The 17,915-nt window shown below is 35.0% G+C and overlaps 1 protein-coding gene, 2 long non-coding RNA genes and 1 pseudogene across 5 annotated transcripts; 1 reads left to right on the top strand and 3 right to left on the bottom strand.

The window, feature by feature from the left end:
* Positions 1 to 620: 620 nt before the first annotated feature.
* LOC146936752 (uncharacterized) lies at positions 621 to 3,173 on the bottom strand. Its single transcript, XR_015030711.1, has 3 exons — positions 3,020 to 3,173; positions 1,821 to 1,907; positions 621 to 920 (listed from the first exon to the last, which is right to left on the bottom strand). It is a non-coding gene; the product is annotated as an uncharacterized LOC146936752 (long non-coding RNA).
* A 3,267-nt stretch (positions 3,174 to 6,440) lies between these two features.
* Positions 6,441 to 9,474, top strand: LOC146936751 (uncharacterized). 3 transcript variants are annotated; one of them, XR_015030708.1, is made up of 6 exons: positions 6,441 to 7,063; positions 7,253 to 7,414; positions 7,498 to 7,572; positions 8,155 to 8,375; positions 8,635 to 8,726; positions 9,123 to 9,474. It is a non-coding gene; the product is annotated as an uncharacterized LOC146936751 (long non-coding RNA). The 3 variants fall into 3 exon arrangements; XR_015030710.1 differs by lacking the exons at positions 8,635 to 8,726; positions 9,123 to 9,474 and adding an exon at positions 8,785 to 9,108 and having other exon boundaries at positions 6,602 to 7,063; XR_015030709.1 differs by lacking the exon at positions 8,635 to 8,726 and having other exon boundaries at positions 6,603 to 7,063.
* Positions 9,475 to 11,403: 1,929 nt separating this feature from the next.
* LOC146936750 (F-box protein SKIP23-like) lies at positions 11,404 to 12,524 on the bottom strand (annotated as a pseudogene).
* Positions 12,525 to 14,873: 2,349 nt separating this feature from the next.
* Positions 14,874 to 17,102, bottom strand: LOC146936749 (F-box protein SKIP23-like). The gene is made up of 2 exons (XM_085751392.1): positions 15,923 to 17,102; positions 14,874 to 15,131 (listed from the first exon to the last, which is right to left on the bottom strand). The coding sequence occupies exon 1, from the start codon at positions 17,061 to 17,063 to the stop codon at positions 15,945 to 15,947; it is 1,119 nt and encodes a 372-aa protein (XP_085607518.1). The 5' UTR covers positions 17,064 to 17,102; the 3' UTR covers positions 14,874 to 15,131; positions 15,923 to 15,944.
* Between the last annotated feature and the right edge of the window lie 813 nt (positions 17,103 to 17,915).

Genomic DNA, 17,915 nt, shown 5'->3' with positions numbered 1-17,915 from the left:
ACGAAGGGTATTTTGGTAATTTTGTCACTCAAGATTTTTTTTTAAAGTGGAAAACCCACAAGCTTCCACATTATTCTACATACTTCCTCTCACTAACAGGGAATTATTTTTCTCTGCTCCCTCTCCATCTCTCACGTGTTCCCTTTCCTCACCACTCATAATCCTCTAATCCTCATTCAACCAAAATTCAATCCAATCATGCAATTGATTTAGGAGAAATTTACCTTTCCTATCTTTCCCTTCTCAGCCGAACCATCTCCCTCCATAAGCTAATTTGGGATATTTTGCTTGTGAGCTCAACAATGATCTTACTTGTGGGTTATTGAAAATGTTATGCTTTGGTTTGGAACTAGAGGTAAGAAATTGAAGAAATGATTTGGAGCAGAAGTTTCGGGTGCAAGGGTTTGAACATGGAGCTTAGCTTGTGTGATAGAACCTCTAGGAGCATAAGTTGACCCAAGAGTTGTTGGAGATAGAGCTCGTGTTGTATGTTTAGGCTGTGGGAACTATGGCTGAATTTCATGGAATCTTAATAAACGCAGGTTTTGATTTATGATTCGTATCTGTTTCTGTGTAGCTTATAATTGAGTGATTGTTTTTGGGTCGTGACAAATACAATCTGAATCAAATGTCACATTTTATAAAACAATATTAGGCAATGAGCTTTTACTGTCAAATCATGCACTACAGAAGCATAAAATAATGTTCGAGTATTCATTTGTCATGGTAGTATCATTTACAGCGGTGCCCAACGAAAGAAGTAAAATTACATAAAAATAAGACACCATAAGTAAAACATCTAAGCTGATCCGTAACTCTGAACTGGGATGACATGGTACAAGATCCCACCAATGGCATCAAGCCTGACTGCCAAACTGCTACACTTTCAAAGCCTTTGCTATTCCCGCAAAGCACACTCCCTATTTGGATATAGGGCAAAGCCCGATCCACGGATTAATGTAAAGGGTCACGATCTAATAACAACATAATTACAAAAATACTGGAGGCATACATACTAGCATGGTAAATGGCATCAGCATAAACATTCCTCACACAAAATATAATGATGCACAATTAGCCTAGCAAATGCAGACTCTACATGTGTGATACAACCTCCACTGGCCTATCACATGCAAATGATTCCGGAATAATCCACTCTGCAGAGGGTAAGAAATTTATGATTCTCATACTGACACATCTGAGGTAAACCCCCCACAATGGTCGAGCAATCATAAGAAATTCATGATTCTCATACTGACACATCTGAGGTAAACCCCCCACAATGGTCGAGCAATCATGTGGTTCTCATTCTGACACATCTGAGGTAAACCCCCCACAATGGTCGACCAACCAAGACTCAATATAATCTCATAGATTTAAGGTGGGTTCCTTCACAGCAGACGGCAATCCACACCCCGCGCGTCTCCACTGAGTAACGCGTACTATAAAACCCGTGCGTCCAACGGACTAACACGTACCATGAAATGCATGAGCATATATTGTCCACTCAATATGTGCAAATGCAACTCTTACACATCATTCAACATATGTAGTATACAAACATGCCTCAACTAGCAGTTCACATATTATCTTTCAATTTATATCAAACCACATTTCATAAATCAACATGCATTTCATATATTTATTCACAAATCATATGAAAGCAACGCACATCAACATATCATAATCAAGTTGATTGCAAACAAATCTCACACTGGGCAAACACATTCATTTAACATATCATATTCAAAATACACACAATAGCACATACACCATCCAGGCATTTAAGTAACTATGATGTATAAGAAAGTTCCCCTTACCTGAGCAAAGCATTCCTTATAATGTACAGCTCTACAACTCGTAAGCATCTACATCAGGAACGTCTCTAAACCCTCGAGCTAAGTATCCTAACAGATACAATAACTTAGGTAAATATCGGCTCTAAAGCTTCCTACCCATTCTAGGTGAAACCTTAGCAACGCTAAAAAAAATACGATCAACATCGATACTTTCAAAAACTTGAATAAAATATTTTCCAACACGTCATTCGTCTCAAAATCCTTCAAAACACTTAACGACCATAACCTTGTCAAAAGTGAGTCTAAATAACTTTTTCTCATCAAAACTTTTCTTTCAAACCTTTGACTAGTCAAAACTTTTATTCTCTAAACAAATCTCAAAATAACATTGTTTCTAAAATATTCTCAAATACTTCGACGACACTGAATAACATAACTTTTATCTTGAAAATACCCATGAAAACATTTTTTCTCAATTACTTTAAGTCTATTAAGAGACCTTAAAGAAATCAACACAATTCATAAAATATTTTTTTCATTTTCAAAAGAATCCAAACTTATTTTCCGTTTTGAAATATCTTTTCAAAACCACCCCATAACTAGGAAAATGATTCTGACGAATTTTCGACAGAATCTCCTTTGATTTTACATCGTATACCTGAGCCTCTGGCTCTGTCAAGCTAACAAAAATTCACAGACAAAATATTTTCACAACTCAATAGTTTAAACATATAAAATTTGCATTCTGAAAGAGTCAGCCGTCACTTCAACGCTAACTCAGACGTAAGATATTTTCAAAAATCACAATAGATTCATTCGTCGTCGGAACGTCGCTAACCATAGGTCCATTTTGACCGTCACGACGACGCAAATCCATTGATCAACTCGTTTTCACATTTTAACAGTTTAAAAATGACGAAAATACCCTTGCACGGTTCAGCCCTTTCGTCCGGACAACGTTTTTCAAAAAGTAATCGGTTGAATCAACTCTTTTCCTCGTCTAAAGCATATATATCAAATAAAATTTACATTTCAACATTTTTCCAAGAACACTAAAATTTTAACATGAAAGGATCGTAAATTTTCTTGCGGATCTATACTCATACGAACTTACCCAACAACATTAATACATAACATCACGCAAGAAAACCAAAACTCGACACTCTCACCCTTACAAACATCAAAACTGTGATTTAAAAGAGGAAAACCGGGAGGAATACCTCATCTATTGACCGTGAATCACGTGTAGGAAGATAGGAATCGTCAAGGGCTTCGTTTTGATATCTCGTTTGCGCGATTCGGAAAAGGAACGAAGAAGTTACGACGAAAACAAGTTCAAGATGGAGAAGGGAGAGTGGCTTACGGGTTTGGATAGAGAAGAGAGAGAAAATGTGTTGATTAATGAGTTTTGGACCACAAACTTACTATATATAGTGTTTTGGTTTTGGAAGTAAACCGGACCCGGTTCTCGCGGTTCAAGGTACACGTAACTGACAAAGTTTTATCCTAACTCTGATGAACTTCTAACCAGTCTCAAACATCTTAGAATTGTCTCCTTACTCAAAAATCACTATTCATTCTCTAATATTTTCTTATCGGAACTTTTCTCAACTCGCAGATATAATATTCCTAAATTCTCAAAACGTCATCCCAATGACAAGTAAATTTCTTGAATGAATATTAATGACTCCAAAGGTTCAATAATATTTCATTTGTAGGCGAAAACATATTTAATTCTACCCCGAATCACCAAGCTCACAAAAATGCTCAAGATTAAGGAAAAACAAAATCTTGACATATCATATAACACAAGTCATAAAAACATATTCATGCTTAACAAACATTATGAACATCATACTCAATCACACAGAGTAGAAAATAACATATGTGAATCAATTCTAGATCTCACATAGTAAAATTGCTCAACCAGTTTTCCATTCAAAATAATAGTTTTGAGATCTAAATAACTTTCCGACAACGTCAAGACGTTTTGTAAAGTCATTTATTAACAAAGAAAACATCAGAACAAAATACAAACCCTATATTTGGTTGCAGTTGAATTACGGGTCTTACACATGTTTTTTATGAGAACTAAATGAAATAAGTTTTGTGCAAAGTACTAATTTCAAATTCTAGTAAATACCTAGAAAAAGAGGAAACCAATACCTTGGCTTTGCGCTTTCTCACAACTTATATCATAATTACACACCTGAGATTCTACCTGGTTCAAGAATAAGCATGTTTATCATGTTTGTAAACCAATATCCATCAGGTTTAGATTCTAATTTTAATTGAATATTTTCTAAAAAAATTAGTGTACTGATATTATATATGAGCGTACCACGAACCCATTACGTATCGATTATGTATACCCTTTCACGTACCGAATTCTTTGAGAATGACGAACCGCGTACCCGAACCCAGTTAGATAAATTTCTTATAATCCAGACCTGAGATAAAATATATTTACAATTAAGCGCAGTTTTAAAAGTCTTTAGCAATTAAGAAAATTAAACGGTTGAAAGTTTCATTCAATTTGTCTATATGCATTAGAGCACTGGTGGTGTCTAGCTCCTTCAACTTTTTTTGCAAAACAATATTTTGTCTCATAAGATACAAACCATAATGTTGCATCCTTTTTAAAACTCCTCATCGAAGACCCTTCACATGCACAAAATCCTTCACATCAGAATGCCAAAGTGAAAGCTCAGAATTTAACAGTACCATGCCACTACTTTATAATTAATCCCATTTGAAACATGTTACCTTATAATGACAGTGCTTCTATACTGCATCACCAACTCTGTTCCTAGATACACTTCAAGCCACATTCCACATACCACAAGAATTCAATTTTAATGTTGAAGTCACATAACAATGATAGATTGTCCTATTAGATTTGAGTGGCCTTTGTGGCCAAAAGTCTGATATTTTCAACAACAATAATAGTATTAATGTTGATAATGCCATTTCTTCGTTTCATCGCATGCTCTATATGCATCCAACCCCATCCATTTCGAACTTAACAACATTTTAGGTTTCCTTGTAAATGTATATGAATCGTTACCCTACTGCTATTTCTTTTTTTCGCCAATTGGAATTCAATGGAATTACACCATTTATTGTTACTATGAGTATTTTGACGACTTGTTACTGCAATCTAGGTGGAATGACTTTTGTCTTTTTCGCCAAAATTCTCATGATGCGTTATGAGCCGAATGTCATAACATTGACCACCCTTATGAAAGGTATGTGTCTGAATGGTCAAGCTCAAAAAGCACTGTACTTTCTTGGCCATGCAGTTGCACATGGATTTAGGCTGGACCAAGTGAGTTAAACCTGCGTGATGAATGTGTTATGTAAAATGGGAGAAACAAGAGCAGCTATGCAAATGCTGAGAAAAATATGGGTCAACACTGACGTGCTAATGTATAGCATAATCATTGATAGTTTGTGTAAAGATAAACTTGTAAATGATGCTTATGAGTTATATCCTGAAATGATTGCAAAGGGGATTTTTCCTAAAAATTTAGTATACTAGTTGATGCATTGTGCTAGGACGAATTGAGGAAACACGCTATAAGTATGTTGGCTATGATGATGAAAAAAGGTGTACATCCGAATGTTGTGACCTATGGTGCTTTAATATGTGGTTATTTCTTAGTTAATCAACTGAGCAAGGCCATAAATTTATTCACCGTTATGGTCTAGAAGGGAGTGGTACCAGATGTTCGATGATACAATATCGTTATTAATTAATGGTTTGTGCAAGAAAAAAGGGTGGACGAAGCAATGAATCTCTTCGGAGAGATGCATGGGAAAAAGATTATTCCTTTCCATTGAGTAAGTGGATAGATTTGTCATAGGCTAAGTTTTAGACTTTTACCAAACAACCTGACCTATCTTCACTCCGTTAGCGCACAATGATGAATGTTCCTTTCCAATATACTACGGCAGCAAAAGCTCCTAACATATCTAAATTATACATAAAGAGAGTGGTAACATGTTACGTCTCAATTTGATTTTGTAGCTTTTCAAATAGAACCAACAAGAGGGGTAACCTTGGCGCAACTGGTAAAGTTGTTGTCATGTGACTGAAAGGTCACGAGTTCAAGTCCTGGAAACAGCCTCTTGTGTAAAACAGGGTAAGGCTGCGTACAATACACCAAATGGTGGGACCCCTTCCCGGACCCTGCATATGCGGGAGCTCTAGTGCACCGGGTTGCCCTTTCTAATAGAACCAACATCTTTTGTCATACCTAAATGGAGTGCTACAAGAACAGTGCTGCCCTTACCTAAAAGAATAAATACATTGAGAATACGTACATTTTAAAAATCGTAAACAACAATGTATGGATCATTTCAGCCAAGTTAGTAGAGATGGAACATTGTTAAAGTAGCTTCTAACTAGAGACGCACAGTAAAAAATTTGTCAAGAAAACTACTTCAACATAAAACATTCAGTTTCTTGCATAAAAAAATAGTCTTAGTAAGGGGAATGGTGTAAAACTATTGATTGTATCTTTGCTTTTAATTGCATGCTGAGAAGCATATTATTCTTTTTAACTAATAGTGTGACAATACAACAGATGTATAAGCTCTTTGCTCATACTAATAGGCAGCCCAGTGCACTAACACTACAAAAAACGCGCTAGATTGCGGCGGTTTTTTTAAGGGAGATTTAGAAAACCCCCGCAGAATGGTTGAATAAGTGACGCATTGGCTTAACGTGGTGACAAATACAAATCAATCTACGGAGGTTTTGAAACCCCCACAAAATTGAAGGGATTTTTTTCGCTTTTTCAGCTATCCCGCTTGATTTTCACGGATGGCGCACTTATGTTTTTCACTTCCCTCTATTTTATTTTATTTCATTAAAACAAAATAAACATATCAATATCTCTCTCTCTCCCCAAAACCTTCTCACTTCCAGTTCATGAAATCTCTTCTCACTCACTACATGGAAACCCAAAATCCCATCTTATCTCATCGACCTCATCTCATTCTCTCTGCAACCTCTCACCTCTGTCAATCCTCTCACTCTCATGAAGGAACCCTTCTCACTCTCACCCTTCAAAAACCCTTCAAAAACCCTTCCTTTTCCATAGATCAATTTGTTCTATCAATTGTCATGTCTTTGAATTTTTTAATGAGATTGATGATTATAGGGTTTGATGTGACTGATTTCAATGAAAAATTGGGATTAAGAACAGTCAAAATTTGGATGTTAAGTCATTCTTCTCACTCAAAACTCATCTATAAAGGTAAGTGAATCACAATACCCATCTTTGAATATTGATTTGTTTGCTGCTAGATTCTGATTTCGGGTTTTAGGGTTTTAGATTTGGGATTTGTTATTCATGTGCTCCTTCAATTTGGGATTTAGGGTTTCTAATTTGGGGTTTTTGATTTATATAAGAGACTGAGTTCCAACTACTAACTCTAGTCTATAGGAGTGTAAATAATTGGTATTTCAGGAATAGAAGAGTGTACGCACATTTTCAGCCGAACGGATATTTGGCGGCACTTAACTGGCAATATGTTCGAATGATTTCATCTGCTTTTATGATTGGGCTGAATGCAGGTTGATTTACCGCATTGATGTCAATGTGAAAGTAAGTTCTTTGATTAGGTGACATCTAGTTCTACTTTTTCTCTCTCCTTTTTCGGTGTTTGATTTAATTTGTTAATGTGTCAGAACCTCTACTGGGCTGATAGTGGTGATCTAGTAACAATTGCTAGTGATACATCATTCTACATCCTGAAGTACAACGTGAGGATTCATGAGAACTTAATCAGTTTCTTATAGTTTTTGGCCTGTTTTTGCTAATGTTCTTATTTTATTCTAGTTCCATACTATACTTTGTCTTGTAGGACATTATATGCTTGCTTACTCTTTAGATGCTTTGGCAAAGTTCCATGCTATCACTTATTTAGACATTGTTATTGAAAGTTCTGATCTTTGATATGGATTTAGTAGCTATTTTTTTGTTTATATTTTTTTTGTTTTTACTGTTTGAATTCAATCTTGAGTAATTGAATTCACCTGAAGGCTTATTTGATTTTCTTTTGGATTCATTATGAATTAATTCAGGATTTTACTCTTTAGTTGAACATGGTTATGGCTATGGTTTTTGTTAAGTTGTAAACTTCATTGTGGTTTTGGAATAGCAGCAATATGTTTAGCTTGTTATAGTTTTCTTAAACTAACTAAAGCATAAATTTGTAGTATGAAAAGAATTGGCATGAGCTCTTTTTCTTTTTGTTTGCATTTTTCATTGTTCTTCTCCATGTGATGACTCTTTGACAGCTCGGCTTGTTGCTTATTGGATGTTAATTTTATGATTATGATCAGGTATCTAATCAGTACAGTAGGGGATATGTATAAATCAAATCAAAGGAAGCCATTTTTATGGATTTTTGAAGGATCTCATATAGACGTGTCACGCATTCAAAACCCTGTTCGTGGACTTTCTTGTGTCACACATTCAAAACCCTGTTCGTGGACTTTCTTAGTAGTCATCTCTCTAAAGTTAGTAAGGATAAATTGCCGGATATTGGTTCTGAGTATGAAAGGTAAGCACTAATCAAGCATTTGATTTTTTACTCCAATCCTGTAATGGGAAATATTATTTCTCTGCGCTCTCTTAATTGAGTTACATTTGAAGTATCAATTACCATACTTGTATGTAAATCTGAGTCCAAAATATGGGATAACAAATGCTCAAGGCCCCCCTGCCACAAAGATTATTATTTGATAGTTTTGGTAATTTAGAGGGTTAAAGTTTGGAAAGTGGCTATTCAATTCTCACATTTTATGGTTTTTTGGGTTCAGATTTCCGTCGTAGTTTGCTGTATTGATTTGCTCACTACAAAAAACGCATGCTTGAAAGCATAGAGAGGCTTCTGTTTGAAATGGAATTTTTGGTCAGTTCCTTTATCCGTTCATCATTCTTGATTTTCTTTGATTTTTTTATTGTAATAGGTTGTTTTTAGGGCAATTGGAAACTGGTTCAAATAATAAAAGCTTGGTTGTAAATTTTAAAAGCTCTTCAATTTTATTCCTACAGACAAGGATCAATGATAGCTTGCTACACATATTTTCCAGATTTGAAACAATTCGTTGAATTTATATTGTTAAAAGTAGATTTGTTGGGTTTATATTGATTTATCTGTTATGTTGATTTGTTGGGTTTATAATGAAAGTTGGGTTTGTTTACCTTTTTCATACATTGTGAATGGACAAATATATTTTCTGATATTTATTACGAGTTTATCAGTCAGTAGTCATAATGCTGAGAATGAGAACTTACTTCATAACAGACCAAGGAACAAGAGGAAGAAATGAACTTCAAGTAGTGGGAAGAAGTCTTCTCGAAAGATTGTAGATAAAGAAGGTTCCAAAGTTGCAGAGAAAGGAATGGCATCTTGTGTTGGAAGCTGGTGTAGCAACAATACTGTCTGCTAGGAAGTAGGAATGTTGTTGGGTATTATGTAGAAAGATTCCATTATGTGCAGGTAGCTTGGAAAGAGAAACAAGAGGATCATCTAGTTCTAGGAATGTTTAATGTTTTTTGTTCATTTAGTATAAGATTTCATTTTTGGTATTATGAATCTTGAGTTGTATCATCATATTTTATGTTTATAGTATATTTTTTTTGTTACTATCGCTATACTTTGAATGGATTTTTTTAGTTAAAGTTTGAGTTTTGTGATAATTTTTTTTTAAAACATTTTTTACAATTTGAGGGGGTTTTAAACCTCCGCCTAAAAAACCCCCGCAAATTATATAAGATACCAGCGGTCACCAAAAACCCCCGCAAATAATTTGTGGGATTAGTATAAGCGGGGGTTTTGAAAACTCCCGCAAAACATCTTGTGGAGGTTAAAAACCGCCGCAAAATAGCAGAAAAACCGCCGCAATCCAAGCGCGTTTTTTGTAGTGTAAATCTCCTGCATTACACATGGTCTGAAAAAGGGTCCTACCATTTGGTGTATTGCACACAATCTTACCCTATTTTTACCAAGAGGCTGTTTCTAGGACTTGAACTCATACCCTTTCAGTCACGTGACACCAACATTACCATCACGCCAAGGCTCACCGTTCTCATTACTCATACTTAATTTTAGAATAAATAAATACATGAGATCAAGCGATCACAAATGATTGTAATCAGATAGGTACGTAACGTAACAATCAATATTTGATAGCTAAAACACTGAGGAATGGATAACAAGAAACACTTACTAGCATTAACAGATAAAAATTTATCAAACATGTGCAGTAAGAAAAGTCAAGAAAATAAAGAGTGAGAATAATCAAATACAAATAATATATAATTCGTTTCATCATGTCCAACAAAAATCGAGAACTAAATATCACTTCCTTATTTTCTGGACATAAAACAAAGAGAAACATATAGGCCATAATCTTCGTCAACAAAAAACTAGGATGACTGATCCATTCGTCATACTCATAGATAAATAGCACACCTTGAATAATCACAACTTGCTGAAAAATGGAGTTGAAGTATCTACCATACACTTATCCAGCAACCGGAATTCCACTTCATTTTCTAGCAAAAGAAACAGTGAAGATAATAAAATACATCAACATTGTTATATCTAGTTTAGAATCTTATTGATAATGATTTCTTGACATGATGATGTACTTCATACATTCATATATGTTCAAAACCGAACCAACCCAATAGAAAAACCGCAAACCAAACCAATCCAAACCGAAACCACAAAAAACCGCACTTGGTTCGGATGAATTCGGATGACTTTTGCACTGAACCGCGCGGTTCGGTTCGGATTGCGGTTTACATCTCAGCAACCGAACCAAACCAAACCAAACCGTAAGAATAATGAATATTACTTAAATATGTACTAGCCCAATTACATAGCTCAAGAATAATCACTTTTGTTTCGATTTTTCCATCGTTGCACCATCAGGTTCGATTATAATTCCTTTCCATCTCTTTCAATTCATTTCCAGTGATGAATTTGTTTTCTTTACTTCCCAATAATTTGTTTCATGCTTATGTTTCTTCTTAGTTTTACTTATTTTGATATAAGTTTTACCTAATATTTTATCATATAGACATCAAAATAAAATGTCCTATGTTTATTTTGTAACAAGTTGGCAATATTAGAGTTAATGTAATATTTTTTTATCTCGCGATAAACCGCACAAACCGAACTAATCCAAACCGCATTGGTTTGGTTTGGTTTGGTTTGGATGACTTTTTAAAAATCATCCGAACCAAACCAAACCGCATGCTTTTTTATCTCGCGGTTTGGATGACTTTTTTGCTCAAAACCGAACCAAACCGCACCGCGAACACCCCTACATGTAATCATATAAGTTACCTCTCAAAACATATACATCATTTTATCATATATATCAAGATTTTTTAATAAGCTAGCTGCATTTTAAAAAATAAACAACGAGTTTATGAAAAATTAGAATTGTCTAATTATACTTAATGTAACTAGCAACATTTCAATTTTTTAGTCAAAAAGTTTATCCAATCTAACAACATAAATTAAGCACAATAATTCAATATGACAATCACATTGGAGATGTAAGATAACATACTCAGCTCTTGAGGATCCAATCCGGAGGTGGCAAAAACAAGTTGAAATATTCATGATAATGAGACACAGACGAAACTCGACCTTGATCCAAATGATAAACACCTTTCCCACCTTGCATCCAACAAGTGGGTATGGAATCATCGATAAATATGATGCAATTCCCTTTGGAAACACACAAATCCGAAGCTGATGCAGAAAATGAACATCCTTCGCCAAAAAACAAAACCCTATCAGCTAAATTCATCAACTTCACCCATTTCTTCTCCTTCTCATGAAATCTGAAAACTTTAATACTAAAATGTAAACTCTCATAAATGTCCACTAACAACAACTCACCGTCACTCTCCACCAACAATTTTCTATCCCCACCATCAACCACATGTTCAGCAACTAACTTAACCGTTGAATCCGCTCCAATCATAACTGTCCTACCAAATTTATCAACCGCGTAAAACAGCCCTTTAAACACGTAGATGTCTCCATACGTGGTTGATATGTCAGGGATCCACTTTCAAGGCTCTTTGCCGCAACGGAACAACATCAGATGGGGGGTACATTTTTTTAATATGCCAAGAACTAGAGAATGTTTTCCAATGGAAATTACCTTTTGAGGGAGCAGCACATGGAATGCGAGTTCATCGGTGATGAATTCGGTTCCTAAATGTAGGACGGAGAGTTTGTGGAAATCAATGAGGCGAGGCAAACAAAAAGAGGTTGAAAATGAGAGATGGGATATGAATGGATGGAAGCGTTTTTTTTTTTTTTGCTACTTGAGTTTCGTGTTATTCTAACTAACCAAGGACGAATTAGGGTTTGTTGTTGTGGTGGTGGTTGTGGTTTGATGAGGAATACATTGCGATTGGAGAGGCAACAGAATGAAGTGCTGGTGGAATCAGAGAATGTATTTGAGATATTGAGGAGTGGAAACTTGGTGGTTAAATTGAGATTGTGATTTGAGACGGAGGAAGAGCGACGCCAATTGGAACAAACCGATCGAAAACGAATGAGATCAATTTTAGTGTTGATTCCTTGCGATATCAGAATCAGAAGCTCCTTTGGGAGATCAGACCAGTCTGACTCCGCCATAAGTGATGTTGTTGCAGTAGTTGATGTCAAATAGCAAAAGATCCCTAGAAAAAAAGGGAATCCAAGTGGTTAAAATATTATCATGCATATGATTTTATATTATTTATTTATTTATTATTGTTTCTGAGGGGATTACTATCCATAAATGATAACATAGAGCGATGCTATTTGTAGCGAACAAATGCATCACAAACGTACTGCGAATTAATGGCAACCGTTGGATCTTTTGGACAAATTGGAATACATGGGTAAATGAAAATGCAGAGATGTTATATGCAACACTGTTACGTTTGTCGTGATGTTCCCATGAATATATTTTCGAGACAAGTAGCATTTTCCTTATAACATTACTAGTAGTTTTATTTTGGCTAATGTTTATTATCACGAATCCATCAAGAATGTGTGTTATTGGTCAGTCAACCCATAACTCCCCATGTAGTCCATTACGAATGTGTGCGGTGCTCATTTATTTTAGAGAGTTTAATGGTGGTGAGTTGATGGTCCAAAACAATTTTGCATATGCAACCAATCAAAACATTTAAAATTGTCACATCAATTAATGTTTTTAATTTACGTGACAATTGTGAATGTTTTGATTGGTTGTGTCCAAAATTATTTTGGACTGTCAACCCAGCACCATTAAACTCTATTTTAAAACATTTTTCACTTACTTTTTTTCCAACACTATAGAAAATCTAATTAGTGAATTTTTAGTGATACACTTTTTTCATAGTATAAAAGTTTACAGAACTTCTTTTTCCTTCCTCCAACTTCTCGCACACCCTACGTTTTAATAATCTTACCTCGTTTTCATTTTATATTCTAACGAATATTTGGATTATAACATCTGATAATCTTACCTCGTTTTGATTGGTCATTCAGTTTTTTTTTTAAAATCATAATAAGATTATATAATTATGAGTATGTTTTCCTGCCTTTGGATTATATAATCAAAAAACTCGTTTTCCAACTTCACCACCTTTCACATCTTCCACTCCACAGACCTCCAAACACACCCTTGTTTTGGCCCAGACTTGATTTCCATAGAACAATCAAAAAGCAATAGACTTCATATACACTATTTTTCATCCGAATGCAAAGGTAATGTGACTTTAAAACCTTCTCGTTTATTTTCTAAGCATCCTTGTTTGATTCACGTCACCAGATTTGTTAATCATTCTATTGAGAATATTCCTTCCGGCAATGCCAAAACCTAGGGGCCACATCCGGTTGTTAATAATTATATTGATCACCACATACAATTTACTAAAAGAAAGTTTACTTCATGAGTCGAGTTGTTGACTTGAGTTCGAGATAAAGTGAGGAAGATAGGATTTATTGTTGTTATTGGAAAATCAGATAATAGAGGAAATGGAAGATTATAATTTGTTACGTTGAGAAGTGAAAGATGAGGTTCCTATACCGAGTATAAGAACTTGTTCAAGCGTAAAAAAATTTGTTTAGTGCAATGTAATTGTCTGTTTTGAGTGAGAGGTTGTTTGTTGAGTGTTGGCGATTGAAGCCTTAGTGTCGGGGACAGTGATGGGTCAACCCTTTCAAGGTCATAAATTTGGTTGACGTCTAAGACCAGGAGAGAATATATTTGTTGCTCAATTTTAATAATTTTCTGTGTTTTGTTTCAGTTTATTTTTTCTATATTATTTTAGGGTTTGTTATTTCCCTATTTAAGCTTAACAGATGTAGTCTAAGAGGCATAACTTTTATTCATTCAATAATATTTTAGAGAAGTTTTCTCAATTTCCTGTGGATTCCGGAACCCTATTTTCACAAGTTTATCGCTTGCAAACTTGTTTTTTTCAATCTAGGTTTAGCGCTTGCTGGCCTACGCTGCCGACTGCGTCAACACTAAAAAACTAATATTATCCTATCTTCAATTTAAATAACAATTTGACATTGCAAGAAGATATATACCTAGCTCCGGTTATAAGGTTCTTAAGGTTTCACTGTACTCATCCTAGTGTAGTTTCACTGCAATGAAGATATATACCTAGCTCAGTTTTTGTTAATATACATGTATAAACCATTACTATTTGGAGTCGGATACAAATGGTTTGGTGCACAAAGTTAGTGTTGTAAACCTCGTTGTAACGAGTTATATTCCTACTCAAAAACTACAAACCCATAAAAAACGCGCACGCTTTTTATTTGGGCTAAATTTAGTAATTAACTGTAATTAAAGTTCAACATGTACAAGTAGAAACCAGATATACAAGCTGTAGTTTGCTTCTAATTACAGACTGAGAAGCATATTATTCTTTTTAAATCATGCTGTAGTGAAAGTCATAAAATACATGAGAACAAGCAATCACAAGTGTTTGTTATTAGATAGGAATAATCAAGATTTGATAGCTAAGAAAACAAGGATGACATGAAACAGCAACTTGCATTAACAGATTAAAAATTTTCCTGCAATTCAATTAGAAATTATAACTCTTCTCAATACATCAAATTTTGTGTAGTGGGAACTGAATAAGTCTAAAAAATTGATTAGAAATTAAAACTCTTGGCAATATCACTACCATATTATCTAGACATAATAGTAAAAGATTAAATCTGCATATTGCCATATTTTGCTGATTAAACCAGACATGTTGTCCCTCGTCTTCTTTCTTTCTATCACCCCTGTTAAAAAGTAAATGAGAAGATCAAAATCCTAATATATAATGTCTAGGATAATCTAAGTACAAGTAAACAAGAAACATAGAGGAAAGGACCTGGTCTTAGATAGGTTATTTAGAACCTAATTTCTCATAATGTTCATTCCAATGAGTAAACAAGAAACCAAGAGTTTTATGTCAAAATAACGTAACATGTTGGCAAGTCAAACACATAGAGACAACAGATCGAGAAAATACGATTCCAAACAATGGGAGAGGGTTAATAGGGGTTTGAATGTTTATAGTGGCCCTTTCAAAAATAGAGAAGTGTGAAGGAGATGGTCTTTAGTTCGTAAACATTGAGCAAGTCACACAGTGTTAAGGAGAAAGAATTATAAAACCATAACTCTTAATTCTGATCTCTCTTTTGGGGTCTAAGAAGAACAGTTAAATAAAGTGGAACATGTACATTAAATCCCTAACCACTAGAGATGATCAACCTAAAGTAAAATCAGTTGAGATGTAAGTGTATCTGATTAATTAAGATTCAATTTCACAGCATCATAATAATGCAAGTGGTAAAGAGATTCAATCAAAATAACATAACTACTTCTAAGCATATAGTCTGCAAAAGTAACAACAATAATAAAATAAGATATTCAAACCCATAATCATCGTCACATCTAGTTTAGAAACTTCATAATAAAAAATTGTCAATGTAACATTTCAATTTCTAAAATTACTAGCCAAAAAGTTTATCCAATCAAACAAGTACAACTAAGCAAAATAATGCAAGATGGCAATCCTATTAGATACCTTTCAATGCAAGATGTCGTACTCAGCTTTTGTAGATCCAATGCGGAGGTGGCCAGAACAAGTTGAAGTATTCAGGATAACGAGACATAGACGAAAGCCGACCTTGATCCAAATGAAAAACACGATTCCCACATTGCACGTTCCTAGAAGAGAGGAACGCATCGTCAATAAAGATCACACAATTCCCTTTGGAAACACACAAATCTGAAGCAGAAGCAGAAAACGAACATCCATTCACAAGGAACAAAACCCTATCCCCTAAATTCTTCAACTTCACCCATTTCTTCTCTTTCTCATTAAACCTGAACACTTCAATACTAAAACGTAAACATTCATAAATGTCCACTAACAACAACTCACCCTCACTCTCTACCAGCAGCTTTCTATCCCCACCACCTACCACATGTGTAGCCACTAATTCAACCGTGGAATCCAGTCTAATCTGAACTGTCCTACCACGTTTATCAACAACGTAAATCTGCCCTCTAAACACACAGATATCTCCAAAGGTGGTTGAGATGTCGGAGATCTGCTTCCAACATTCATCACTGCAGCGAAAAAGCACCGGCTGAGGGGTACAGTGTTTTAATATGCCAATAGTGAGTGGTTTTTCTCCAACCGAAATTACCTTTTCAGGGTACATGTAATTGGAGAAAAATGATGATTTATTGATGAAAAAGAACTCGTCGCCAACGATAAAATCAGTTCCTAAATGTCGGACCGATAGATTGTTGAAATCAAGTAGATGAGGAAGATGAAAAGAGGTTAAAGGTGAGTGATATGAGATGAGTGGGAGGAAGAGTTTGATTTTTCCACTTTCGTTTTGGGTCATTCGCAACAACCAAGGACGATCAAGGGTTAGTTGTTGTTGGTGTTGTCGTGGTTTGATGAGGAAGATACTACGTCTGGACAGGGAAAAGAATAAAGTGTTGGTGGTGTCCATCGAATCAGAGAGTATATATGAGAAATCAAGGAGTGGAAACTTGATGGTTAAATTGAGATGGTGATTTGAGACGGAGGAAGAGCGACGCCAATTGGAACATACCGATCGAAAGCGAATGAGATCGATTTTGTTGTCGATTCCTTTTGATATCAGATTCAGAAGCTCCCTTGGGAGAGCAGACCAGTCTAACTCCGCCATGGGTGATGTTGCTGCAGCTGCAGCTGCGGATGTCTGCCTTGTTGTTTTTAAACTTTCTAGTAAATGGAAAACAGCAAAAAAAGCCCTAGAATAAAACGGGATGGTGGTTAAAACATTACCATTCATATAACATTAAAACATTTAATATTTTTATTTTAAATTTTTTTATTAATTAGTTTTTTCCCAACATTTTACGAAATCTAATTGTAGAATTGTTTTTTTTTTGAGTAAATAGGCAATTACCCCCTGAAATTGTAAGTTTTGTCAATTACCCCCCTCAAATTAACAAAACTTCAATTACCCCCCTGAAATTGCACAACGTTAATCAATTTACCCCATCCGTCAAATTTTTCTGTTAGTGAACATGACGTTTTGCAAATACCCCCATGAAGTTTTGCACTTATGTGCAAAATGCCCCCCGAACTTGAAAATTTATATTTTTTTTTTGTGTAATGAGAACTATTGTTGTTCTTTTTTATTTATTTATTTGAGGGGAAATAGGATAGAAAGGTAACATAGTGATTTCCTTGATGATTGATTTATTAAATTTAATATGGAGAAGTGAATGAATGATACCATCTTAAAAATAGGAACTAATTTGAGGTTTAATCTTTTCTTTTTCACATGAATTATGCTCTTTACCCAACACATTTTGCTCGCGCTCAACTGAAATACCGAAAATACTCATGCGTGAGTTAACTCACGCAGGCGTTAAATCTAGGCAACTTAACTCACGTTCCGTGAGTTAACTCACGAATGTGTTAAACTCAACGCGACTCAACACAAACAGAGAGATTAACACATGCGTGAGTTAACTCACGCTAGTTTTCAAATTCAAAAAGGGAGGAAACT

The sequence above is a fragment of the Medicago sativa genome, chromosome 3 (genome assembly GCF_051527215.1).
Source record: "Medicago sativa cultivar Bolivia chromosome 3, Bolivia_mono, whole genome shotgun sequence".
Lineage (NCBI taxonomy): Eukaryota > Viridiplantae > Streptophyta > Magnoliopsida > Fabales > Fabaceae > Medicago > Medicago sativa.
Note: the sequence above shows the minus strand (reverse complement) of the source record. Positions and strands in the feature narration are given on the sequence as shown.

Excerpts from the sequence above, each read along its gene's own strand:
- LOC146936749 (XM_085751392.1), bottom strand. The coding sequence starts at position 17,063 with ATGGCGGAGTTAGACTGGTCTGCTCTCCCAAGGGAGCTTCTGAATCTG.